General features: G+C 41.7%; 1 protein-coding gene across 4 annotated transcripts in view; it reads right to left on the bottom strand.

Moving 5' to 3' along the window:
* Positions 1-2,274: 2,274 nt before the first annotated feature.
* The window catches only part of SNUPN (snurportin 1), a 46,190-nt gene continuing 21,489 nt past the window's right edge, over positions 2,275-26,975 (bottom strand). For all 4 annotated transcript variants that reach the window (XM_081084596.1, XM_081084598.1, XM_081084597.1 and 1 more), the window contains 4 exons: positions 23,644-23,741; positions 9,993-10,070; positions 8,067-8,147; positions 2,275-4,940 (listed from right to left, as the gene is read on the bottom strand). In XM_081084596.1, coding sequence (XP_080940722.1) covers positions 4,614-4,940; positions 8,067-8,147; positions 9,993-10,070; positions 23,644-23,741 — 584 coding nt within the window. In that variant the 3' untranslated portion in view covers positions 2,275-4,613. The remainder of the gene's footprint in view (positions 4,941-8,066; positions 8,148-9,992; positions 10,071-23,643; positions 23,742-26,975) is intronic.

The raw sequence follows: 26,975 nt of genomic DNA, 5'->3' as shown, positions 1-26,975 counted from the left end.
AAGACCCCAGAAAGAGCATGACAGAGGGAGAAAGATGGGTTCAGTTTGGGACATGCTAAGTCTGAGGTGACTGGGAGATGACTGGTAAAAAAAAAAAAAAAAAAAAAAAAAAAATATATATATATATATATATATATATATATATATGTACACACACACACACACACATACACACACACACACACACAGAGGTATATCTATAATAATAAAAGTGTAATATGCTAATTAGAGCAGATGTCCTTCCGGGCGACCTTCCTGACAAAGTTGGAGCTGGAAGGGAAGCCAGGGTCCTGGGTGCCAGAGGGAAGCCGGTGCCAGCAGCCACGGGAAGGAACGTCTACTCTTGCACAAATTTCATGCATCGGGCCTCTAGTATTTGTATATATGTGTGTGTGTGTGTATAGATATAGGTATAGATATATAGATATAGATATATATAGGTAGATACTGCACTGAAAGGTTGCCGGTATATATATATATATATATATATATATATATATATATATATATATATATCTGTACACACACACACACACACACACACACACGACTGATAAGACAGAGAAGGCATCAGCATATATACGGCAGGTAAAGTCAGGTAAAAGAAAGCCTGGGAAACGTCCCTTAGATTTGGAAAACAAGAAGAGCACTCACTGGTCACTGGATAAGAGCACTTGAAGTGATATGAACACAAGTCATATTTCAGACATAAGTGAGAAGTTAACTAGTGGAGAAAGAATGGAGATAAACTGTTACTGGAGAGCCCTCTGAGTGGGATGGGGTTGACTCTCCTCTCCTTGGCTCCTACCAGCTCGCAAGAAGGAATTCAGATGAGTAACAGACAGCAGTGTTGAAGCAAAGCAAGCGAATTTATTAAGAAAGCAAAACAAGAGAATTTATTAATAAACATGGCAGCCCTGGCCAGTGGTGCTAAGTGGTTAGAGCGTTGGCCCACAGACTAAAAGTTCAATCTCTGCCCCAGGTCAGGGCACATACAAGAGGCAACAAATCGATGTGACACACATTGATGTTTCTCTCCCCCCTCCCCCCCCACTTAACCTTCCCTTCCACTCTCTCTAAAAACCAATGGGAAAAAATATCCTCAGGTGAAGATTTAAAAAAAAAGAATAATTGTGGCAGCCCTGGCTCAGTTGGTTAGGCATTGTCCTGTGCATGGAAAGGTTGCCAGTTTGATTTTGTCAGAGCACATGATCAGGTTTTGGGCTCAATTCATAGTAGGGGGCGTGCAGGGGGCAGTCAATCAATGTTTCACTCTCACACTGATGTTTCTCTCTCCCTGCCTCTCTTCTAAAAATCAATAAAAATATTTAAAGAGAAAATAGAATATACATGACATAAAGCACAAGCAGGCAACTCAGTTAGTTTGAATGTACCACCCAGAGGGGGTGCAAGGGGTTTTATACTCTTCCCCTTATAGATTTCAAAGCTCCTCTGCCAGATTATCTTGGGTGGCAGACTAGGTTTCAAAGTCCTCTTCTACATTGTTGTGGCTTATCTTGGAATGTTTGTACATATATCTGGTATTTTGTTTGGCAAGTCCTAAGATGGCTGACTTCTTTGTATAGTGGGTGACATCAACTTCCCTTTTTCTCCCCTCCCCTTCCTCCTGCCCTAGCAGCTATCTTTCCTAACATCTCCCAAGTGATACTATCCAAATGCTTTTGGGGTTTTGTCCCCCAGACTTTATCTGTCTTTGGGTTTAGCTGGCACAAATGGCATTAGTTGGATCTTGGCTCTCTATTTTACCAGGCCAGGGTGATTTAAGCAATGTATTCTCTGGTTAGAGAGGAGGGGTATAAACCATTTGCTCTCAAGTGTCTTGGCTGGGGAAGATAAGGTCTTGCAATTTACAAGCTAGCTGCAAGCTGCTCAAATTGTTCGGCCTTGTTTAATTTTCTTGTCTCAGTTTCCCCATTCCACTTGCCCAGGAATTTTCCTAGCTTCTTACTATCCTGCCACATAAACCATTGCCAAATACAAGTGGATTTGACACCCAACTCTTCCATGCAGGCATTAGAACCCAGCATGGCTTTTCTGAGCTAACATTAAAATAACCAAGACTATTTATTTTGCTTGGTCTTTTCTAGGGACATAGGTTCCATTCCAGTGGCGCCTGAGGTGAAGTAGGTGATATCAACCAGCAGTCCCTTGCTAACTCATGCCAAACTGGTCCTCCAGTCAAGGCAAGCAGGTCAAGGCCACACTGGATTCTTTGGTTGCAAGCTCAGAAATTACCTCTGCTACTTTAAACAAGATGGAATTTACTGGATGTTCACAGTTTCATAGCAAGAAAAAGACAAGGGCAAAATAAATGAATTCTTACTGATCACTCCCTTCGTTCCTCTGCTCAAGACACAAATTCTTGGTGAGAAGCATATAATTGGCCCAAATTAGTCATGAGCCTACTGCTTCTTGGCTAAGGAAGGGAGTTCCCCCAAAGTACAGTCCCACTGTATCATATTGCCTGGGGAAGAGATAATGCCACAAAAAAGAAGCTGGGGGCTATTCAGGATGGCCAGAAAACTAATATCCAATCACAGTAACCTATAACAAAACCATCTTTGTAGCAGGTAGCATTTCACAAAGAAATAAGAGCAGGACATACATTCTATTCAGTAATCGATAATACTGGCTCCTCAGTTAAAAACAAAAGGGCACTTTTCTGAGATACATCCTTCCAGGTACCATTTAACAATATCAAATTGTGAGTGGTGATAAAGTTTGGCTGATATGTTGACTCTTGCATTTATGCTCAGAGAGTGTCCTTTAGGGAAATAGTCCTTCTAGATCTGATTATTTCTGGGCATAGTCCAGCCAAGTCTCACTGATGCTAGCACGTGCTGCTCCTGAAATGGCACAGCTGGCTGCCGAGAGTACAGAATACAGCATTTAGGTGATCAGAGATGAAACAACTAGGCAGCCACCAACATGCTTCTTGACAAGAGAAACACGAGGTTCCTACTGCAGAACTGACCCTACTGGAATTTAGGAAAGAGTTTATTGCGGTAGGCATGCTGAAATTTGCAGCCAGCAGGAACATCACTGTGTGTGTGGGAGGAAGCTTCTTCTCTGGTTTGATAAGAGTTGGCTTGAATGGCTAAGAGCCCAGCAGGAAGGCCAGGTCCACTAGTGTACTGAATTTTGTCATCAGATTCCACTTAAGCACAAGTCCTGCCAGGATCTGTTCCCAAAATTAATCAATACAAAGGAACAACTGCATCTGACCTGGTCACTCATTTGACCTGGACCCCTCTGAAATTTTGTCCACAGGATGCTAGTATTGCCGGAGTAAAATAGTGAATTCTTCTGTCCAATAAGGTAAGTTCTAAAAAGGAGAAAACAGTGTGGGGAGCAGGTTACAGCCATGCAAAATGAGACACATTTCCTGAACACAGAACAGACACTATCTTCCTTCCATTCCCACAGCTGCCAAAGAGCTCTAGCTCACAACTCTGAATGGATCTTGCCTGCTCAAAGCTCTTTATTGGCTCCTTTACATTCATGACATAAAATCCAAAATCTCTGCATAACACAATCGGGCTCATCTCTCTCTCTTCCTCCTCTACAGCCTTCTAATCCTACCTTATGCTTCAGCCGTGCTGAACAGACTTCAGGTCCCACAGCAAGTCCTGCCCTGCAGGGGTGCAACTGTGCACCCTCCTGCCTCTGTGAGGAACGCCTAACCTCCTTGTCTGCAGAGCACATTTCTGTCCCTCCTCTGAGCCTCAGCCCAGCTCTGACTGCCTCGGTGAAACATCCCCCTACTCTTCCAGCCCCCGAGGCTCTAAGGGCCTTTCTGTTTCCATAACCTAAGCTCTGGCATTCTGATTTATGTATAAGGGTGGAGCTGAGGCTCTGAAGGGCAGTGAGTACATCCCTTCCATAACCTACATCACAGAGGCCTAGCAAAAGGCTTATCTTCTGGAAGGTGCTCAAATGTTTGTTGAAGTAGTGAATGAACACCACTTGCATTTTATCTCTGGTAATGTCTAAACAGAAGAAAATCACATTTGTCTTCTCAGAAGAGGGAAGATATTCAAATACTAAGAACTGCAGTTCCTGGTAAGACCTTTTAGAAAATGACGTCAGCAACAGTAGCAACTAGAAACTCAGCGGAATGCTTAAGTACTAAAACCAGAATGAAATGGGCCAAGACTTGAACAGTCATGGTTTAGGTAGACTGGGGCACAGGGGAGAGGGGACGGAGGAGGGGGGCAGTTGGGAGAGTTTCAAGACTGTCTAAGCTTGTCTAAGGTTTAAGAATCACAAGTTCTTGGCTTTTCAACCATAAAAGCAACCTTGCTGAATGATACATTCACATGGGTACCTGGGGAAAGCTAGATCTGTACACCTATTAATAAAAAGGCCCTTAAAAAAAAATAAAAGAATCATAAGTTCTTTTTTAAGAATCACATATATTTACATTGTGGATCTGGGATACACTTTTTACACGAGTTAAGCTGTTTCCAGCTGCAGTGGCTTTGGAAAGTCCACTCTAAAATGAAGTCACCTATTGTCATCACTGTCCTCCTCCCCAACCTTTGTTCTGAAACCAAGCACTTTCCTGTGACACCCAAAGGAGGCTGCTCTCTTTAGTTTTCCATGCGACTCCCAAGTTGGTCCAAGCTGTGGGGATCACTCTTCAGCTCAGGGGTGGACAGATGCTCCAGCTCATAGTGCCCATTGTCAAAGGCCTTATGTGTGGGTTTCTCTTTCATGCCCTCCTTCTGGTTCCTCTTGTGCTCAATAATCTGCTGGAGTTGGTGCCCAGCATACTCTGGCTTAATGGTCAGTGGGCCCCCAGCTGGCACAGCCACACCAAGAATATCTGACACCATGTACGGGCGTAGCCAGCCCACCAGAGGAGTGCTTCCAGGGCTATAGTGGGTCTGCTTGTGGTAGAAGAGAAGTCCATCCACCTATAAGAAAAGAGACCAGGGATCAAAATGACTTCTGAGGCCACATGTTTTTAGGAGAGCCTAGACACACGGGGCAGCTCTAGTGGTTTAAATCCTTTTTCTGAGTCACTGCCAGAGGAAAGAGTTCTCATTTCTCACACTTGCAATTTCTCTAAATGAAGAAATGGCCTAGAAAACTAAATTTTAGAAAATAAAAAAACATAAATAGCACATTCCTGTTTATAGTGTGCTTCCCTACCCACTACTTCACCCTTTTACCCACCATGAGGGTATTTTTGAGATGGGGCTGGCTCAAAGTTCTGGGGGGCTTCTGTAATAACACAGTTAGTATGAAGTAGAAATTCAACTTGAACCCAAGTCCTCTCTGCCGGGGTCCAACCCCAGCAGGTCCAGGGGTTCCCAAAGGCGTAGACGGAGTCGGCGAAGAAGGAAGGACACGGAGGCAGTGTTCAGTTGATCAGCAGCCTAGCCAGGATCTCCAGCCAGGATCTCCAGCCAAGTTCTGGTCTGGATCTCCAGAGAGGTTCTGCTTATGATCTCCAGCCAGGTTGTGTCCATGTTGTCTTGCTAGGTTCTCCAGCCAGGTTCTGTAGCCAAGTTCCCTCGCTAGGTTCTCCAGCCAGGTTCTGTCCAGGTTCTCCAGCCAGGTTCAGTCACCAAGTTCTAGTCAGGTTCTCTTGCCAATTTCTGTAGTCAGGTTCAGTCCAGGATCTTTTGCCATGTTCTCTCGCTAGGTTCTGTCTCTAGGTTCTGAGGTCAGTTTCTGTCCAGGATCTTTTGCCATGTTCTCTCCAGCGAAGTTCTTCTGTCTCTAGAGAACGTTCTGTGTAGGTTCTGTGCCTAGGTTCTATCTCTCTCCGTTCTGTCTTCTTACATCTGTATTTATACCAGATGATTCCAATCCTATCAATCTCTATTCCAAAGGTTAGGGCGTTTCTTATCTCCATTCCAGGGAGTAAAGATTATGTAGCTTAAGCATGATTGTTCGTAGTTAAAGTGATTAACTACCCACCTGGCACTTAGTTAAGAGGTTTTATTCCCTCCCTAACTTCAGGGGAAAATCCCTACCTGGGGAAACAACCCTTCTCAGAGACCTTGGTTAAAACACATAGTGCCAAGAAGGTGAGCAAACATATTAAGAACAGTATGCCATATATGCCAGGTCCCTTGAAACAGCAAGCATGGACCGGCTCCCGGCACCTCTCCCCAAATCCCATGCACTCCCACCACCCAGAGATCTCATAGTGGGTTATGTGTTCTGCACATGGAACAAAGCAGGGGAACTGGATAGGCCCATATGAGATGCTGGACTGCTGAGCACAGAGGAAACCTGTGTGGTCAGTGGTTGAGCAGTGACCTATAAACCAGGAGGTCATGGTTCAATTCCTGGTCAGGGCACATGCCCGGTGTGGGCTTGATCCCCAGTTGGGGACGTGCAGGAGGCAGCCTATCAATGATTCTCTCTCACCCATTGATGTTTCTATCTCAGACTCCTTTTCCTTCCTCTGAAATCAATAAAAATACATTATTAAGAACAAAAAGAAGCCATGCTCCCCAAGCCATTGTTGGCTGCCTAACTCTTTCCCCTAAATTGTTGAAAGCTATGTTCTAGGAACTCGGTTTTTCTTAATGGTAAGATTTCCTACGGTCCCAAATTTTCTTTTCTGGGAGTCAGCAACTCATCTCTAAAAAGCATTTACTGGATCAACCAAAGGACTTGTATGCATGCATATAAGCCTAGCCAATGAACACAGACACCAGGGTGGTGAGAGCAGGAGTGGGGGGGACGACATTGGGGGAATAAGGACATATATGTAATACCTTAAACAATAAAGAAAAAGAAAAGCATTTACTGTAACTTTATTTATAGTATAAAGGCTATAGGTAAAAATAAAGATGGCAGCCTGGTTAGTGTGGCACAGTAGTTGGAGCATCAGCCCTAACACTGAAGGGTCTCGGTTTTGATTCACATACCTGGGTTGTGAGTTCACTCCTCAGGCGAGTGTGGTAGCAACCAGTCCATGTGTTAGTGTCACATCAATGTTTTTCTCTCTCTCTCTCTCTCTTTCTCTCTCCCCTGCCTCCCTTCCCCTCCCTCCCTCCCTTCTTTCTCTTAAAAGCAATGGAAAAAATATCCTCAGGTGAGGATTAACAAAAATAGATAAATAAAAATAAAGATGGTGTTCTTACGACCTTCTTAATTGACTCCCAGAAATGAAGGCAACCGCCGGAAGCTGTGACCCTTCTGCAAAATATATCCAGTTCAAGCAAAGACTTGTAGGTGACTAGGCAGAACTTTAAAGGGTATGTTGGGGAAAGGAAAGTTTGCTTATTGAGACTGGAGAGGATAACTGCAGGTTCTAAGGATGACAGAAGACTGCTCAAGACTGAAGAGCTGCTGACAATGGGAGATTTTCAACACTAAGACTGGGAAAGTCCTGGACACAAACTGGGATGAGTTCGTCACCTGCCCCATGCCACTGCTCAGCAATCACTGACATACTCAGGGATCATTTGCTCTTCCTAGGAAAGAAGAATTAGAAGTTTACATTCCTGTGGTCCATCAGTCAAAGAAGTCCCTTTACTTTACAACCAGCCATGGCAGTCACACAAAGGGCCTGGTTCTCAAGCTTACAGCAGGAAGGGGCAAACAAAGAACAATCTAGGAATGAAAGCCTCACCCTGATCTGGGCCTCAATTTCTCTATCTGTAAATTGAGAGAGTTAGATGAGGTATCCTTTCAGGGCCTTCTAGCTCTGGCATTCTGATTTATGTAGAAGGGTGGAGCTGAGGCTCTGAAGGGCAGTGAGTACATCCCTTCTTAGATATCAGCTTTCAAGCCCTTTTCTTTTTCTTAAAGAGATTTTAGAGAGAAGAAAGGGGGGAGGGGCTAGAAAGAATCATCGATAGGTTGTCTCCCACATGCACTCTGACAAGGAATCAAATCCGAAATTTTTTGGTGTCCAAGATGACATTCCAACCAACCTTCTGAGCCACACCAGTCAGGGCTCAGCCCTTTTCTGATGTTTTAACATAGCAAAGTCAAAAGATATCTTAAGACTGTGTAACCAAGTTTTCCAGTGTCCTGAAACCACATCAGAACAATAAAGACAATGACTTTGTTACCTCAAAAGGGAAATCCATCGACAGCACTTTACACAGGCTCTCAGGGGTACAAGGAAAATTCTTTAGCCCTACAAATTTAAACTAAAATATAAATTAGAACAAAGAATTAGTACATATTACAAATAATACTATTTTAGCAACTGAAAAGCTATATCAAAGAAGTTTTTTGTCTCTTCCTTCCCAGCTACCTCCCCTCCACCTACATGCTGAATTACTAGGTCAGTGGTTCTCAACCTTGCTTTAAACAGGAGAATCACTTGGGGAACTCTTAAAAATTACTGATGCCCAGGCCCCACCCTGAGATTCTGACTGAAATGGTCTGGAAGAAGCCCAGACAGTGATTTTAACATATAGTCAGGATTGAGAACCAGGGATTATATGTTATTCTTCCAGCCCTCTGACAAATGCCCCTAATGAAGGAGTAGTTGAACTTCTTTCACACCAGCAAGGATTTTATTTATTTATTTATTATTTTTACCAGTATTTCTTTTAGCAGTAAGGATTTTTAGACTAAAGCAGTATAACTAGTGCTTTGACTCCCAGCTCTGCCAATCATTTTATCTCTATATGATTTCATTTTCCCATCTGTAAAATGGGATAAAAGTATCAACTTCATAGGGTTGTTGTGTGGATTCAATGAGATAATACATGTAAGAGCACTAGAACTGCTCCCATGCTCCCCCTTTTCTTAATACACGTTTTTCCAGGATGTTATTGATAACATCACTGGAAGTACTGACCCCATTTATTGTCCTGTAACTGTTATCTAATTGCCTTTAAAAATGTTGTAACAACAAAAAACAACAACAACAAAAACAAAAAAGAAAGAAAGAAGAGCTGGCTGGCGTGGCTCAGTGGTTGAGCATTGACCTATGAACCAGGAGGTCACGGTTCGATTCCCAGTTAGGGCATATGCCCGGGTTGTGGGCTCAATCCCCAGTGTGGGGATTGCAGGAGACAGCCGATCAATGATTCTCTCTCATCACTGATGTTTCTATCTCTCTCTTCCCTCTCCCTTCCTCTCTTAAATCAATAAAAATATATTGAGAAAAAGAATGTAGGCAGTCCGGCCACTGTAGCTCAGTGGTTGAGCATCAACCTATGAACCAGGAAATGGTGATTCAATTCCTGGTCAAGCAAGGCACATGCCCAGTTTTCGGGCTTGATACCCAGTGAGGGGCATGCAGAAGACAGCCAATCAATGATTCTCTCTCATCATTGATCTTTCTATCTCTCTCTCCCTCTCCTCTCCCCTCCCCTCTCTGAAATAAAAAAAAAAAATGCCAGTATTCGTAAAAAATGTTGTAAATAATCCAGGCAAATACCAATCTACAGGGCTTATTAAATGTCCTCAAAATAGCTGTCATATATTTAATCATTGAGCAGATAACAAACACACTTGAACTACCATCTGTACTGTGGGACCTTGGGGAAGGCAGTCCCCTCTCTGAGTCTATATTCTCATCTGTAAAATGAGGGAACTGACTAGATGAAGTTACTCTCAGCTCAGATTTAAGAGCAGAGGTTATCAAAATGTGGTTCATGGGCCAGAGATATTAGCATCACTGGGGAACTTTAGCATTTCACACCAACCACTATTTATTGAGAGCCTACCATAAGTACTATGCTATGAGGACGTACATATTTTTCTCATTTAGTTCTTAGAACCACCCTGTAAAACAGATATTATTAATCCTATTATACAGATGAAGAAACTAAGGTCAAGTGATGTTTTTAGCTTAGCCTAATAATTATTAAAGCCAAAACTGGAATTCAGATCTGGATGACTGTTAAGCCTATAATCTTCCTGTTATGCTGTACTATCTCAAAATTAAAGAATTTCATTTATAATGGTTGTATGTAGATAATAGATCATTCCAAACCAATCCACATAAAGAACTCTGCAACCCTAATCCCAGGCCTTACAGGATTGAGCTTGGTGTTCTCTCCCAGTCCTTCTTCTTCTGGTAACTTTGAATGCATCCAGTAGAATCGGAAATCAGTCTGCCACAAAAAAAAGACAAAGATAAAATACAGCTCATCTCAAACTCTAATAGGAGCAAAAAGCCACATTCTAAATAGCCACCTGATTTATGAAGACCTAAGCCCTTCTATCGTTACCCTCATTTCCTTAAAACACTGCCATCAGATCAGGAAGATATTTATAAAATCTTTGAAGATTTTTTCTTTCACTTTTCTTCTTTAGATTTGCCAACGTGTCAAAAATAACCTTTATTACTTTTGTAACAGCCTCTATGTTCTCACACTTTCTTGCCAGAAGCCTTTGTAGCAGGTGCTTTCAGACCCTTGTGCTTTTCAAGGTGCTGCCTTCTGGCCTACAGCTTTCTAGGCAGACACTCTCTGGACTGGAACCGTCTTGCCTGTAGCGATCACTTTTATTTTTTAAAGAATAGTTTATTATAAAATGGACACATATGTAATACCCTTTGTAATACTTTAAGCAATAAATAATAAAAAAAAAAAACCATGAGGATGAACTCCAAAAAAAAAAAAAAAAAAAAAAAAAGAATAGTTTATTGATTTTTAGAGAGGAGGGGAAGGGAAAGAAACATTGATGTAAGAGCACATCAATTGATTGCCTCCTGCATGCCCTCCTCCACCAGGGATGGAGCCCAAAACCCGGGCATGTGCCCTGACTGGGAATAGAACTGGCAACCTTTCTGGGCATGTGATGACACCCAACCAACTGAGCCACATCGGCCAGGGCCAGTGGCCACCATTTTTGCTGGAACCTTTGCAGAAGCAGTTGTAGCTCCACCTTTAACAGCAGGTGCTTTTTAGGAAGCTTTCAGGAGAGCTGTCCCCCCCCTTTTTTTGGCTAATCCTCACTAGAGGATAGTTTCTCCATTGATTTTTAGAGAGGGTAAGGAAGGTGGGGGAGGGAGAAGGAGAGAAACATCTATGTGAAAAAAACACATCCATTGGTTGCCTCCCACATGTGCCCCAACTGGAGCCAGGGATCGAACCTGCAACCCAGGTATATGCCTTTGACCAGGAATCAACCCGTGACCCTTTGGTTCATGGGCTGCCACTCTAACCATGATCCACACTGGCCAGGACAGAACTGCCTTTTAAAGGTTTCTAACTTCAAACTTCATTATTCAGTTCCTCATTTTCTTTACCTTCATGACTCTGCAATGATTAAACCTGTCATCTTGGCTTGCTTTTCTCTGGCTTAAATCTTCTTGGCCCATCTTGTGGCTGCCAGGCTTGTTAAGCAAACTTCTGGCGGGCACTATGTGAGAACTTGAGGATGAAGACAGTAGGCTGCATGCATTTGAAAGTCATAGCCTGTCTCCTTACTTGAATGAAAGTTCCATTAACCAAAGCCCTGTTCTGATGGATAATATCTATAATCTCAAGCAGCTTCGTGGCAAGAGGCCCAAAGGAAAGGTAGGCCACCCAGGCAACCTCCATGAAGCACCTGAACACCATGTTGATTGGGTTGTGTGAGAAGTAAGAAGGCATGAAGATTTTTTTTTTTAAATCCAGTAGTATTATTAATGGCAGTAGACCAAATATTTATTATGGAAGACCTACTATTGTCCAGCTCCAAGCTAAGAACTGTACAAACATAATCTTATTAATCCAAAACCACGCTGTGAGAGTTGTATTATCATTATCTCTATTCTACAGGTGAAAGGGCAGAGGCTCCAAGACATTATGTCACTTGCCTAGTTGCACACAAAAAATACTAAGAGACAGGACTCTACAACTCCAAATCACATTAGGTTGACCTTTGTTTTATTTTAATTCTGAGGACTAGAAACTACTACTACATAGCTGTAATTTCTCATAAACTACTTGATTCTCTGAATCAGTGATATAAACCTTACTGTACTTATGTCATTTTCTTTCCTTACATTATTTAGCTTTCAGAAACCAAAAAGCAACAACATAGTCTTTTCTTTATATTATAAAAACATAGGTGGTTTTGCCTAGCCGGTGGGGCTCAGTGGTTGAGCATCGACCCATGAACCAAGAGTACAAGGTTCGATTTCCCATCAGGGCACATGCCCGGGTTGCAGGTTGGGTCCCCAGTAGTGGGTATGCAGTTGGCAGATGATCAATGATTCTCTCTCATCATTGATGTTTCCTGGAAACATTTTTTTAAAATATATTTTTATTGATTTCAGAGAGGAAGGGAAAAGGAGAGATAGAAACATCAATGATGAGAGAATCATTGATTGGCTGCCTCCTGCATGCCCCCTACTGGGGATTGAGCATACAACCTGGACATATGACCTTGATGGGTATCGAACCTGGGACCCTTCAGTCCGCAGGCCAACGCTCTATCCACTGAGCCAAACCGGCTAGGGCTCATCATTGATATTTCTATCTCTCTCTCCCTCTCCTTTCTTCTCTGAAATCAATGCAAATAGTTAGAGGGTAAAAGATAAGTTTAAAACAAAAAATAGGTGGTTTTAGTTACCAAATTCATATATTGTAAATGCATGTTAGAAAATATCCTTCAACAGAATTACAGGAAAATATGTTTGGACTGAATTTAAGACTACTGAGTTTTAGGTTTGGCTCTGCACCTGGGCAAGGTACATAACAGTGGCTCTCAAATTCCATATCAAAAGGATTAGAAATAAGAGTACTTACCTTTTAGAGATGTAAGGAATTCAATGACATAATGCTCAAGATTGCTTAGTAATGCATGTCCTGGAGAATATTGTTAGAATGAGGAGCATGTTAGAGTTTCAAAGTACCACCACTGAGCAGATGAGGAAACCTAGCTTTGAGGAATGACATGAAGGAAATTGCCTACCCAGCTCGTGTGACTCAGTGGCTGAGCATCAACCCATGCACCAGGAGGCCCTAGTTCAATTCCTGGTCAGGGCACATGCCCGGGTTCTGGCTCCATCCCCAGCAGGGGGTGTGCCAGAGACAGCCAGTCAATGTTGATGATGTTTCTCTTTCTCTCCCTCTCCTGTTCTCTCTCTAAAAAACAAAAAAGAAATAGCCTATGGTGATAACCCATGAATCTCACTTGGCCTACATGAGGAGCACCTGCAGGCTGATTAAAATATAATCCACCCCAATAGTTTCTCATTCAGTAGGTCTGAGAACTTTCATTTATTTATTTTTTTCAATTACAGTTGAAATCCCTTATTATTTTATATTGGTTCTGGCATATAGCATAAGGTTTAGACATTTATACAATTTATAATGTCTTAGTACCCACCTAACACCACACGTAATTACAAAATTATTGACAAATTCCCTATAAAATTATTGGCTGTACTTTACATCCCCATGACTATTTTGTAACTGCCAATTTGTATTCTTAATCCTTTCACATTCTTAAACCAGCCCCCCAAACCTCCTCCCATCTAGCAACTATCAGTTTGTTCTTTATATCTATTTCTGTACTCCTTGATCATTTATTTTGATCTTTAGATTCCACATGTAAATGAAACCATAGATTATTTGCCTTTCCCAGTCTGACTTATTTCATTTCTAGGTCCATCCATGTTGTCACAAATGGTAAGATTTCATTCTTTTTCATGGCTAATATGCCCTTGTACATGATTCACCTTATTTATCCAATCATCTACTGATGGGCAGTTGGGTTGCTTAATATCTTGCTGTTGGAAATAGGGGTGCATATATCTTTTAGAATTAAGTGTTTTGGATTTCTACCAATAAATAAAGACAGAATTGCTGGTTAATAAAGTAGTTCTAGTTTTAATTTTCTGAGGAACCTACATACTGTTTTCTGAAGTGGCTGCATCAATTTACAATACAACCAACAGTGCACAAGGATTCCCTTTTCTCCACATCCTCCCCAACTCTTGGTGTTTGCTGACTTTTTGAGGATAGTCATTCTGACAAGTATGAGATATCTCATTGTGGTTTTAATTTGCATTTCTCTGATGATTAGTGACATAGAGAATCTTTTCATCTTTCTATTGGTCATCTGTATGACCTCTTTGAATAAATGTCCATTTAGGTCCTTTGCCCATTTTTTTTTTAAATCTATTTTATTGATTTTTTACAGAGAGGAAGGGAAAGGGATAGAGAGTTAGAAACATCGATGAGAGAGAAACATCGATCAGCTGCCTCCTGCACACCCCCCACTGGGGATGTGCCCGCAACCAAGGTACATGCCCTTGACCGGAATCGAACCTGGGACCCTTGAGTCCGCAGGCCGATGCTCTATCCACTGAGCCAAACCGGTTAGGGACTTTGCCCATTTTTTAATTGGGTAGTTTGATTTTTGGTGTAAAGTTATGAGTTCTTTATAAATTTTGGATATTAACTCCTTATCAGATATATTATTGGCAAATATAGTCTCCCATTCAGTAGGCTGTCTTTTTCTTTTGTTGATTGTTTCCTTTACTGTGTAAAAACTTTTTAGTTTGCCCAGATGGTGTTGCTCAGTGGTTGAGCAAGACCTTATGGTTCAATTCCCGGTCAGGGCACATGCCCGGGTTGCAGGCTCGGTCCCCAGTTGGGGGTGTACAGGACGCAGCAGATCAATGATGTTCCTCTCTCATTGATGTTTCTATCGCTCTCCTTTCCCCAACCTCTAAAAAATCAATTAAAAATAAAACATTAAAAAAAAAAACTTTTATGATTCTGAGTCTTACATTTAAGTCTTTAAACCATATACAAGAATAAAATCAAAATGGATTAAGAAGGTGGTCTAGTTTCACTTTTTGCACATATCTGTCCAGTTTTCCCAACACCATTTACTGAATACACTATCTCAGTGGTTGGCAAACTGTGGCTCGAGAGCCACATGCGGCTTTTTGGCCCCTTGAGTGTTGCTCTTCCTAAGCCTTAGGAGTACCCTAATTAAGTTAATAACAATGTACCTACCTATATAGTTTAAGTTTAAAAAATTTGGCTCTCAAAAGAAATTTCAATCGTTGTACTGTTGATATTTGGCTCTGTTGACTAATGAGTTTGCCGACCACTGCACTATCTTTACCCTAATTGATATTGCCTCCTTTATCATAGATTAATTGACCATAGAGTTTAGGTTTACTTCTGGGCTTTCTATTCTGTTCCATTGAACTATGAATCTGCTTTTATGCCAGTACCATGTTATTTTGATTACTATAACCTTGTAATATAGTTTAATATCAGGTAGAATGATATGTCCAACTTTGTTATTTCCTTCTCAAGATGGCTTTGGCTTTTAGCGCCTTTTTGGGTTCCATATAAATTTAGAATTATTTCTTCTATTTCTGTAAAAAATGTCATTGTTATTTTGATAAGGACTGCAAAGAACCTCGAGAGCTTTGCACAGTATAGACATTTTAGTGATGTTAATTCTTCCTGTCCATGAGCACAATATATGCTTCATTTGTACCTTCTTCAATTTCTTTCTTCTATTGATTTTTGGTGGAATTGTTAGGGTTCTATGTGTATAGTATCATGTCATCTATTAAAAATGACAGTTGCCCTAACCGGTTTGGCTCAGCGGATGGAGCGTCGGCCTGCGGACTCAAGGGTCCCAGGTTCGATTCCGGTCAAGGGCATGTGCCTTGGTTGCGGGCAGATCCCCAGTGGGGAGTGTGCAGGAGGCAGCTGATCGATGTTTCTCTCTCATCGATGTTTCTAACTCTCTATCCCTCTCCCTTCCTCTCTGTGAAAATCAATAAAATATATTTTTTAAAAAATGACAGTTTTACTTAATTTTTAAAAAAATCTTTATTGTTCAGATTATTACAGTTGTTCCTCTTTTTCCCCCCCATAGCTCCCCTCCACCGGTTCCCACCCCACCCCAGGCCCTCACTCCCCCATTGTCCTCGCCCATAGGTGTAAGATCTTTGTCAAATCTCTTCCGGAACCCCCCACATCCTCATCCCCCCGAGAATTGTCAGTCCGCTCCCTTTCCATGCCCCTGATTCTATTACATTCACCAGTTTATTCTGTTCATCAGATTTTTTATTCATTTGATTTTTAGATTCACTTGTTGATAGATATGTACTTGTTGTCACTTTGTTGTTCATAATTTTTTATCTTTTTTTAAAAAAATATATTTTGCCAAAACCGGTTTGGCTCAGTGGATAGAGCGTCGGCCTGTGGACTGAAAGGTCCCAGGTTTGATTCCGGTCGAGGGCATGTACCTGGGTGTGGGCACATCCCCAGTGGGAGATGTGCAGGAGGCAGCTGATCGATGTTTCTAACTCTCTATCTCTCCCCCCTTCCTCTCTGTAAAAAAATCAATAAAATATATTAAAAAAATATATATATATATATATTTTATTGATTTTTTACAGAGAGGAAGGGAGAGAGATAGAGAGTTAGAAACATCGATGAGAGAGAAACATCAATCAGCTGCCTCCTGCACACCTCCCACTGGGGATGTGCCCGCAACCCAGGTACATGCCCTTGACCGTAATCGAACCTGGGACCTTTCAGTCCACAGGCCGACGCTCTATCCACTGAGCCAAACCAGTTTCGGCCATAATTTTTTATCTTTACCTTTTTCTTCTTCTTCCTCTTTTTAAAGAATACCCTTCGCATTTCATATAATACTGGTTTGGTGGTGATGAATTCCTTTAGCTTTTTCTTATCTGTGAAGCTCTTTATCTGACCTTCAATTCTAAATATAGCTTTGCTGGCTAAAGTAATCTTGGTTGTAGGTTCTTGGCATTCATCACTTTGAATATTTCTTGCCACTCCCTTCTGGCCTGCAAAGTTTCTGTTGAGAAATCAGCTGACAGTCGTATGGGTACTCCCTTGTAGGTAACTGTTTTTCTCTTGCTGCTTTTAAGATTCTCTCTTTTGTCTTTTGCTCTTGGCATTTTAATTATGATGTGTCTTGGTGTGGTCCTTTTTGGATTCCTTTTGTTTGGGGTTCTCTGTGCTTCCTGGACTTGTAAGTCTATTTCTTTCACCAGGTAGGGGAAGTTTTCTGTCATTATTTCTTCAAATTGGTTTTCAATATCTTGCTCTCTCTTCTTCTTCTATCCATAATTAGGATATTAGTATGCTTGAAGTTGTCCCAGAGACTCCTTACACTATCTTCATATTTTTGGATTCATTTTTCTTTTTGCTCTTCCAGTTGGATGTTTTTTGCTTCCTTGTATTCCAAATCTTTGACTTGATTCCTAAGATCCTCTAGTCTACTGTTGAATCTCTGTATATTATTCTTTATTTCAGTCAGTGTATGCTTAATTTCTGAATGGTCCATTTCCATGTTTTTGGCATTCTCACTAAGATCCTTGAAGGTCTCACCAAGTTTCTCAGAGGTTTCTAGAAGATTCTTGAGTAACCTTATCATTGTGATTTAGAACTCTATATCTAGTATTTTGCTTTCTTCCATTTCTTTAATTTGTGACATATTTCTTTGTCTCCAAATTTTGGTTGCTTCCCTGTGTTTGTTTCTATGTATTGGGTAGTTGCTAAGTCTCCTTGAGTTCACAGAGTGGCCTTGTGTGGTAGGTGTCCTATAGGGCTCAGGGGCTCAGGCTCCCCAGTCACCTGAGGTGGACACTCTTGGTGCACCCCTTTGTGGGCTGTGTGCACAGTCTTGCTGTAGTTAAGCCTTGATTGCTGTTGGTATCACTGGGAGGAACTGACCTGCAGGCCAATTGGCTGTGAGGACCAGCTGTGTCTACAATGGAAGAGCTGCTGTGCAGGAGACATTCTTATGGGGCAGGCCTTGCTTCAGTGGGGCTTTGGTGCTCACTGAGTCTGCCCCTTGAGTGTGTTGCTTAAGGATGTGAACAGTTGTAATCTGGTATGGTCTCACACTGACCACTGGGTACACTGGCTCTTGGATCTCCAAGGAGGTGCAAAGTCAGCCACTTTCTGGGGCCACCCAGCAGGAGCTACAGAGAGATCTGCAGATTCCTCCTCTTTGTATCAGGTTTGGAAGTGCCCAGATGAGGCCCAGCTGTGAAGCAAGACAGGCTGCTGCTACTGGCCTTGGGCCTTCTTATGATAGCTTATGGGCTCCCTGACCCAGCTGCTGCCTGTTTGACAGGTTTTAGGCTGAGAAAGGGCAGGCCATTCATATGCAAAAGCCTCTGCACACAGCTTAGGTGAGGTTATAAATTGGGTGGGTGGGGGTCTCAGGGAATCACCAGGGCAGAGCAAACAGCAATGGCTGCCAGTCAGCCCTGCACCACAGAGGTCCCAGCGCAGGAACAATGACTGCTGTGAGTACCTCCATCTGAAAGAAAACCACCCTCGCGTTCCTGCCCTGATGCCAGATACTGCAGTTTCCCCCCGTATGTGTCTGGGTCCCCCAGAGTCTCGCCTGGAACTGGAGTTCAGAGCAAGCAGGAGTTTGTATCTCCCTCCCAATTAAAAAAGCAGCGCACCTGGGTGCCAGCCCGTTCCATGCCTCTGCACTTCCTACCAGTCTCAATGAGCTTTCTTCTTTACCTCTCTGGTTGTAGTACTTCCACTCAGCCAGCTTTCCCGTGGTTCTGGATGATAGTTGTTCTGTCTTTTAGTTGTAATTTTGATGTGGTTGTGAGAGACAGAAAGTACAGGTGTTTACTTATGCCACCATCTTGGTTCTCTTTACTTCACTTTTAAAATAAAAATTTTTCTTTGCCCTGGCTGAGGTGGCTCATTTGGTTGGGTGTTGTCCTGTGCACCCAAAGGTTGCCAGCTCAATTCCTGGTAGGGGCCATGAAGGAGGCAGCTGCTCAATGTCTCCATCAATGTTTTTCTCTCTCTCCCTTCCTCTCTCCAAAAACCAATAAAAATATATTTTTTAAAATAGGAAAATTATTTTTTAATTAGAGTCAACATACATTATATTAGCTTCAGGAGGGCCATAGTTATTAATCATCTATGAAACTTATTAAGTGATCAACCTGATATGTCTAGTACCCATCTGATACCAGTTATTATTGACTATATTCCCTATTCTGTACTATACATCCCCATGACAATTTTGTAACTGCCAATTTGTACTTTTTAATCCTCCAAATATGTAATGCTTGATGAATTTGTATGTCATCCTTGCCCAAAGGCCATGCTAATCTCTGCAGCATTCCATTTTAGTATGTGTGCTGCTGAAGGAAGCAACAAATTTCCTTCTCTTTTTTTTTTCGGTGTTAAAAATTTTTTTTAAATTTTTTATTGATATGAGAGGAAGGAAGACACAGATTTGTTGTTTCACTTATTTATGCATTAATTGGTTGATTTTTGCATGTACCCTGACCAGAGACCAAACCCACAACCTTGGTGCATAAAAAATTAACACCTAACACCTATTCTGGCGGGGGGAGGGATGGGAGGCGGGGCGGGGACAGGGACAGGGGGTGGGGTGGGGGGGCGGGGGCGGGGGACGACGACGATGGACTCAGGGAGCAACCGTGCAACCCCAGCCAGTGCAACAGCTTTACTTCTCCCTTTCCAATTTGCATGCCTTTTATTTCATTTTCTTGTCTGATTGATGTGGCTAGGAGTTCCAGTATTATGTTGAATAAAAGTGGTGCAAATGTTATATTGTTCCTAGTTTGAAAGAAAACACTTTTAACTTTTCCCCATTGGCTATGAAGTTAGCTGTGGGTTTGTCATATATGGACTTGATTGTGTTGAGGTACATTCCCTCTATTCCAACTTGGCTGAGACTTTTTATCATAAAAGACTGCTGAATTTTGTCAAATGACCTTTTTTTTAAAAAAAATATATTTTATTGATTTTTTTACAGAGAGGGAGAGAGACAGAGAGTTAGAAACATCAATGAGAGAGAAATATCGATCAGCTGCCTTCTGCACATCTCCCACTGGGGGTGTGCCCGCAACCGAGGTACATGCCCTTGACCGGAATTGAACCCGGGACCCTTCAGTCCGCAGGCCGACGCTCTACCCACTGAGCCAAACCAGTTTCGGCCAAATGACCTTTTTATTTATTGATTTTAGAGAGAGAGGAAGGAAGAGACAGAAAGAGAAATATTGATTTGTTGTTGCACTTATTTATGCATTCATTGGTTGTTTTTGCATATGCCCTAACGGAGATTGAAGCCGCAACCTTGGCATATTGGGATGGTACTAGTCAACGGAGCTACCTAGCCAAGGCTCATTTGCCTTTCCTGCATGTGTTAATATGATGATATGAGGTTGTATCATGTTTACTGATTTGAAGATATTGAACCAACTTTGCATCCTAGCAATAAATCCCACTTGGTCATTAAAAAAATCTTTTGAATGTATTGCTGAATTCAGTTTGCTAAAAATTTGTTGAGGATTTTTGCACCTATGTTCGTCACAGATAATGGTCTATACATATCCTTTTTGTAATGTCTTCATCAGGGTTGAAATGATGGTACTCACATCCTCATAAAATGAGCTTGGGAGAATAGGTGTTAATTTTTTGAATGTTTGATAAAACTCACTTGTGAGCCAACCGGTTTAGAGCTTGTATTTGTTGAGAGTTTTTTGATTACTGATTTGGTTTCAGTTGGTAGTAATTGGTATGTTCAGATAGTCTGCTTTTTCTTGATTCAGTCTTGGAAGATTGTATGTTTCTAGAAATTTATTCATTTCTTCCAGATTGTCCAATTTGTTGGAATGTAATTTTTTGTAGTATTTTTTTTATAATTCTTTGTATTTCTATGGTGTCAGTTGTCACTTTCATTTCTGATTTTATTTATTTGGGTACTCTCTTTTTATTTTAAAATCACCCAAACACATGTTTTTTATTGATTACAGAACAAAGATGGGGGTCGTGGGGAGAAACAGATCAGTTGCCTCCCTTACACACTCCAACCTGGAAAAGAACCCACAACCTACATATGTGCCCTGACTGGGAATCAAACCCACCTTTTGGTGTATGGGACGATGCTCCAACCAACTGACCAGGGCTTTTTTTTTTTCTTCTTTCTCTCCTTCCTTCCTTCCTTCCTTCCTTCTTTCTCTCCTTCCTTCCTTCCTTCCTTCCTTCCTTCCTTCCTTCCTTCCTTCCTTCCTTCCTTCCTCCCTCCCTCCCTCCCTCCCTCCCTTCCTTATTATTTACTTATTTATTTGCATTTTTATTGACTTCAGCGAGGAAGGGAGAGGGAGAAACATCAATGATGAGAGAGAATCACTGATTGGCTGCCTCCTGCATGCCCCGTACTGGGGATCAAGCCCACAATCTGGGCATGTGCCCTTGACCAGAATCAAACTGGGAACCCTTCAGTCCACAGGCCATCGCTCTATCCACTGTGCCAAACCAGCTAGGGTGGGCTCTTAAAAAAAAAAAAAAAGAATATTGATTTCAGAAAGGGAGAGAGGGATATAGAAACATCAATGATGAGAGAGAATCACTGATCGGCTGCCTCCTGCACGCCCCCTACTGGGGGTTGAGCCTGCAACCTGGGCATGTACCCTGACCAGGAATCGAACTGTGACCTCCTGGTTCATAGGTTGACATTCAACTACTGAGCCACACTGGATGGGTTACTCTTTTATTCTTGAAGAGCCCGGTTAAAGGATTATCCATCTTGTTTATCTTTTCAAAGAATCAGCTCTTGAAACCTTTTTTAGACTATTTTCGGTTTATTTCCACTCTCATCATTATTATTTCCTCCCTTCTACTCACTTTGGGGTCTGTATCTTGTTCTTTTCCTAGCTCCTTGAATTGCAAAGTTAGACTTTGAGATTTTTTTCTTGGTTCTTGAGGTAGGCCTGTATTGCAATGAATTTTCCTCTTAGGACTTTTACTTAATGTGTCCCATAGACTTTGGGTTTTGTGTTTTCATTTTCATTTGTCTCAAGATAACTTTTGTTTTTTTCCTTGATCTTGATTTGATGCTTTATTTGATTTCAATCTTCTTAAGTTCATTGAAAACTGTTTTCTGGCTTAACATGTGATCTATCCTGAAAAATGTTTCAAAAGCACTTGAAAAGAATGTATATTCTACTGCTTTGAAGTGAAATGCTCTAAAAATATAAATTGAATCCAGCTGGTTTAATATGTCCTTTAAGGCTGCTTTCCTTGTTGATTGTCTTTCTGGAAGATCAATCTATAGATTCCTTTGGATGATGATGGAGTGTTAAAGTCCCCTTCTATGACTGTAATTCTGTTGATCTCTTCTTTAGAGAAGCTATGGTCTGTCAATTTTTGCTTCATACAGTAGGTGCTGTTATGTTGGTTGCATAAATGTTTACAAGTATTATATCCTCTTATTGGATAAATCCCTTTATCATTATAAGGTTTCCTTCTTTGTCTCTTATTACAGCCTTTGTTTTAAAGTCTATTTTATATGATAGAAGTATTGTTATGCCAGCTATTTTTTTTTCATTTCCATTTGCTTAAAACATATTTTTCTGCCAGGCCAGTGTGGTTCAGTGGTTGAACATCAACAAATGAACCAGCAGGTCATGGTTCAATTCCCAGTCAGGGCACATCCCCGGGTTGTGGGGTCAATCCCAAGTGTGTAGTGTGCAGGAGGCAGCCAGTCAATGATTCTTTTTCATCACTGATGTTTCTATCTCTCTCTCCCTTCTCCTTTCCTCTCTTTAATCAATAAAAATATATTTAAAAAAAATCTTTTTCCACCCCTTTACTTTCAGTTTGTGTATCTTTCAATTGGAAAAGGGTCTTGCAGACAGTGTATGTATGGCTCTTTTTAAAAAAATATATATTTTATTGAATTTTTACAGAGAGGAAAGGAGAGATAGAGAGTTAGAAACATCAATGAGAGAAAAACATCGATCAGCTGCCTCCTGCACACTCCCCACTGGGGATGTGCCCGCAACCAAGGTACATGCCCTTGACCAGAATCGAACATGGGACCCTTGAGTCCGCAAGCCAACGCTCTATCCACCGAGCCAAACTGGCTAGGGCTGGATCTTATTTTATTATCCACTCAGATACCTTTTGTCTTTTTTTTTTTTTTTTAATCCTCACCCAAGGATATTTTTCCATCAATTTTTTAGAAAGAGTAGAAGAGAGAGGGAAAGACAGAGAGAAACATTGATGTGAGAGAAACACATAGATTGGTTGCCTCCTGTACCTGCTCTGAGCAGGACTCGGGCCAGAGAAGAGCCTGCAACCACGGTACATGCCCTTGACTGGAATCAAACCTGGGACCTTTCAAGTCTGCATGCCAACACTCTAGTCACTAAGCCAAACCAGCTAGGGCTACCTTATGTCTTTTTATTGGAGCACTTAATCCATTTGCATTTAAAATGATTGTTGATAGTATGTACTTATTCCCATTTTTTTATATACAATTGTTCTTTTTCCCCTGTACTGACTTTCTGCAAGAGTCTACTAAATGATGTCTTACATTTCACCTTCTCTATCTTGATCAAAGGCATTCCCTTCACCTACAATCTTCGCTGACCACAATCCTCCCAAGACTCTGGAGAGGGCAGGGGGCAGCTGCAACTTATACAAGTCCTAGCCTACCCTTCTGCCCTGTTTCTATCTTTCCTCCCCTCAAGAATTTACTATATTGTGCTTGCTTCAGCAGCACATATACTAATACTGGAACGATACAGTAATTAGCATGACCCCTGTGCAAGGATGACCTGCAAATTCATGAAGCATTCCATATTTAAAAAAAAAAGCTAACTTAAACAAACTCAAAGATGCAAGAAATGGAGAAAACAGAACACACGAGGAGATTATTGTTCCTTACCTGGCAGTCATAAAAAGGGTGGCCCCGCCAGCACATCACATCCAGAATGTAGTACGTCTGCTTCGCCTCACTGTAAATGCAGTCCAGAATGGTATAGTCTGGGACACAATACAGAAAGTCAGTACAGGTTGCCCTTCCAATCAGGGTTCCCTCCACCACAATCTAGGAAGCCCATCTTAGGGCTTGGGAACGGAATCCAATAATCCTTGGTACCTGCAGCAAGCACCAGCACTAAGGTATGAGAATTCAGTGGGGAAAGCATTCTTCATGATGCAGCTGAAGAATGGTGACCTGAGGTAGGACAACACAGGAGGGATCAAGGCAACTCTTAAGTCAAGTGGAAATTCTGAGCTTTTATATAAATTGGGACATTTACTTACAGAAGCTCAAGTTTGAAAGCAAGTAATCATCCATTTTAGTTTGTAATTACTTTTGAGTTCCTATCATGGGCATTGTGTTCTGTGGGGGACATTAACTGCATGTAGTCCCTGCCTTTAAGAAAGTTACAATCTGCCTTCGCCAACATGGCTCAGTGGTTAGAGCATGGGCCTGTGGACCAAAGAGCTGCAGGTTTGATCCCCCGGTTGGGGTGCGGCGGGCAATCAATCAATGTGTCTCTCTTACGTGGATGTTTCACTCTCTCCCCCAACCTTCCATTCTCTCTTAAAAATAGGAGAAAATACCCTTGGGTGAGGATTAACAACAACAACAAAAATCACAATCCAGTTAAGGAGATAAGATGATCACAGAGGGAAGAACCAAGAGCTGAACTATAGCGCAAACTAACAATAGAAATTCCAGAAAAAAAGGGATTGGAACAGCAGGAAGTGCTTCATAGAAGACATGTGATATAAACACAGTCTTCTGGGTTAAGAATTAAAACAACAGGGCAGAGGGGTGGGCGGGCCTTCCAGGCCAAAGTACTGAATTGACATGAGAAAAGGCACAGAGGTAAAATAAATTGGGTACATGAGGGGAGCAAGAAGGCAAACCAGTGGAACACAGCTAAGGGTGGACATGGAGAGTAGGGGAAAGATACAAAGATGGGTAGACCAAAGCCCATGTGTGAGGAGCTCTAAAAGTCAATAGAGAAGTCTGGGCTCAGTACTAAGGATATGAGGAACCAGCAAGGGAGCCTCAGCAGGCAGGGAAGAGAGCAGGGTTCAGCCCAGCTCTGCCACTTTGTCACTAAATGACCATGAGCAAGTTATTTCACCTCCATGATTTAGTCTTCTCAGCTAGGCTCAGGTGGGAGAAAGAAGCTAAGGTTAGGACAACGATAAAGGAAAAAAGGGAATTCGGCAGGGAAGCCCCAGCAACATCTTACTGTACATTACACTCAGCATTCTAAGGGACCTTCCCCAATAAACTGTAGTTGTCACCTTGTAATGGCAATTCATGGGAAAGGCATGTTAATTTTAATTCAGGGATTTTTTTTTTTGCCAAGCAGGCCTCATTCATTAGGCTGCATCTATCTCTGCAACTAGCTACAGAGGGCTGAAATTGAAGGAGATGGCCTGAATTCATTGGGCAGGACGGTGCCTATGCAGTTTCAAAGGCATGCTTTCAAAGTGGATCTTTAAAACAAATGACCAAGAAACTTACACTATCTTTTTATTTTTTTTATTGTATTTATTTTATTTTATTTTATTTTATTTTTTTTAAATATATTTTATTGATTTTTTACAGAGAGGAAGGGAGAGAGATAGAGAGTTAGAAATATCGATGAGAGAGAAACACCGATCAGCTGCCTCCTGCACATCTCCCACTGGGGATGTGCCCGCAACCCAGGTACATGCCCTTGACCGGAATCGAACCTGGGACCCTTGAGTACGCAGGCCGATGCTCTATCCACTGAGCCAAACCGGTTTCGGCTATTTTATTTTTTACAAGTGTTTCTTTAAATTAAATCTTTATTGTTCAGATTATTACAGTTGTTCCTCATTTTTCCCCCCAAAGCTCCCCTCCACCCGGTTCCCACCCACCCTCTGCCCTTATCACCCCTTCCAGTCCTCATCCATAGGTGTACGATTTTTGTCCAGTCTCTTCCTGCATCCCCCACACCCCTTCCCGCCCCAAGAATAGTCAGTCCACTCCCTTTCTATGCCCCTGATTCTATTATATTCACCAGTTTGTTCTGTTCATCATATTTACTCACTTGATTTTTAGATTCACTTGTTGATAGATGTGTATTTGTTGTTCATAATTTGTATCTTTACCTTTTTCTTCTTCTTCCTCTTCTTAAAGGATACCTTTCAGCATTTCACATAATCCTGGTTTGGTGGTGATGAACTCCTTTAGCTTTTCCTTATCTGTGAAGCTCTTTATCTGACCTTCAATTCTGAATGATAGCTTTGCTGGCTAAAGTAATCTTGGTTGTAGGTTCTTGGCATTCATCACTTTGAATATTTCTTGCCACTCCCTTCTGGCCTGCAAAGTTTCTGTTGAGAAATCCGCTGACAGTTGTATGGGTACTCCCTTGTAGGTAACTATCTTTCTCTTGCTGCTTTTAAGATTCTCTCTTTGTCTTTTGCTCTTGGCATTTTAATTATGATGTGTCTTGGTGTGATCCTCTTTGGATTCCTTTTGTTTGGGGTTCTCTGTGCTTCCTGGACTTGTAAGTCTATTTCTTTCACCAGGTAGGGGAAGTTTTCTGTCATTATTTCTTCAAATAGGTTATCAATATCTTGCTCTCTCTCTTCTTCTGGCACCCCTATAATTCGGATGTTGGTGCACTTGAAGTTGTCCCAGAGGCTCCTTACACTATCTTCGTATTTTTGGATTCTTTTTTCATTTTGCTTTTCCGGTTGGGTGTTTTTTGCTTCTTCGTATTTCAAATCTTTGACTTGATTCTTGAGATCCTCTAGTCTGCTGTTGGAACTCTGTATAATATCCTTTATTTCAGTCAGTGTATGCTTAATTTCTAGTTGGTTCTTTTTCATAACCTCGAGGGTCTCACTAGATTTCTTGAGGGTCTCACTACATTTATCGGCAGTCTCACCAGACCTTTTGAGAATCTTACTAAATTTATCGGTGGTTTCTAGAAAGTTCTTGAAAAACCTTAAAAGTGTGGTTTTGAACTCTATATCCAGTCATTTGCTTTCCTCCATTTCTGTCATTTGTGACCTGTTTCTTTGTCTCCACATTTTTTATGCTTCCCTGTGTTGGTAGAGTGCCTTTCTGTGCTAGGTGTTCTATAGGGCCCAGTGGCTCAGCCTCCCTAATTACCTGAGGTGGCCACTCTTGGTGCACCCCTTTGTGGGCTTTGTGCACAGTCTTTTTGTACTTAAGCCTTGATTGTTATAGGTATCACTGGGAGGAATTGACCTCCA

Source organism: Myotis nattereri, assembly GCF_964212035.1.
Source record: "Myotis nattereri genome assembly, chromosome: 1".
NCBI lineage: Eukaryota > Metazoa > Chordata > Mammalia > Chiroptera > Vespertilionidae > Myotis > Myotis nattereri.
Note: the sequence above shows the minus strand (reverse complement) of the source record. Positions and strands in the feature narration are given on the sequence as shown.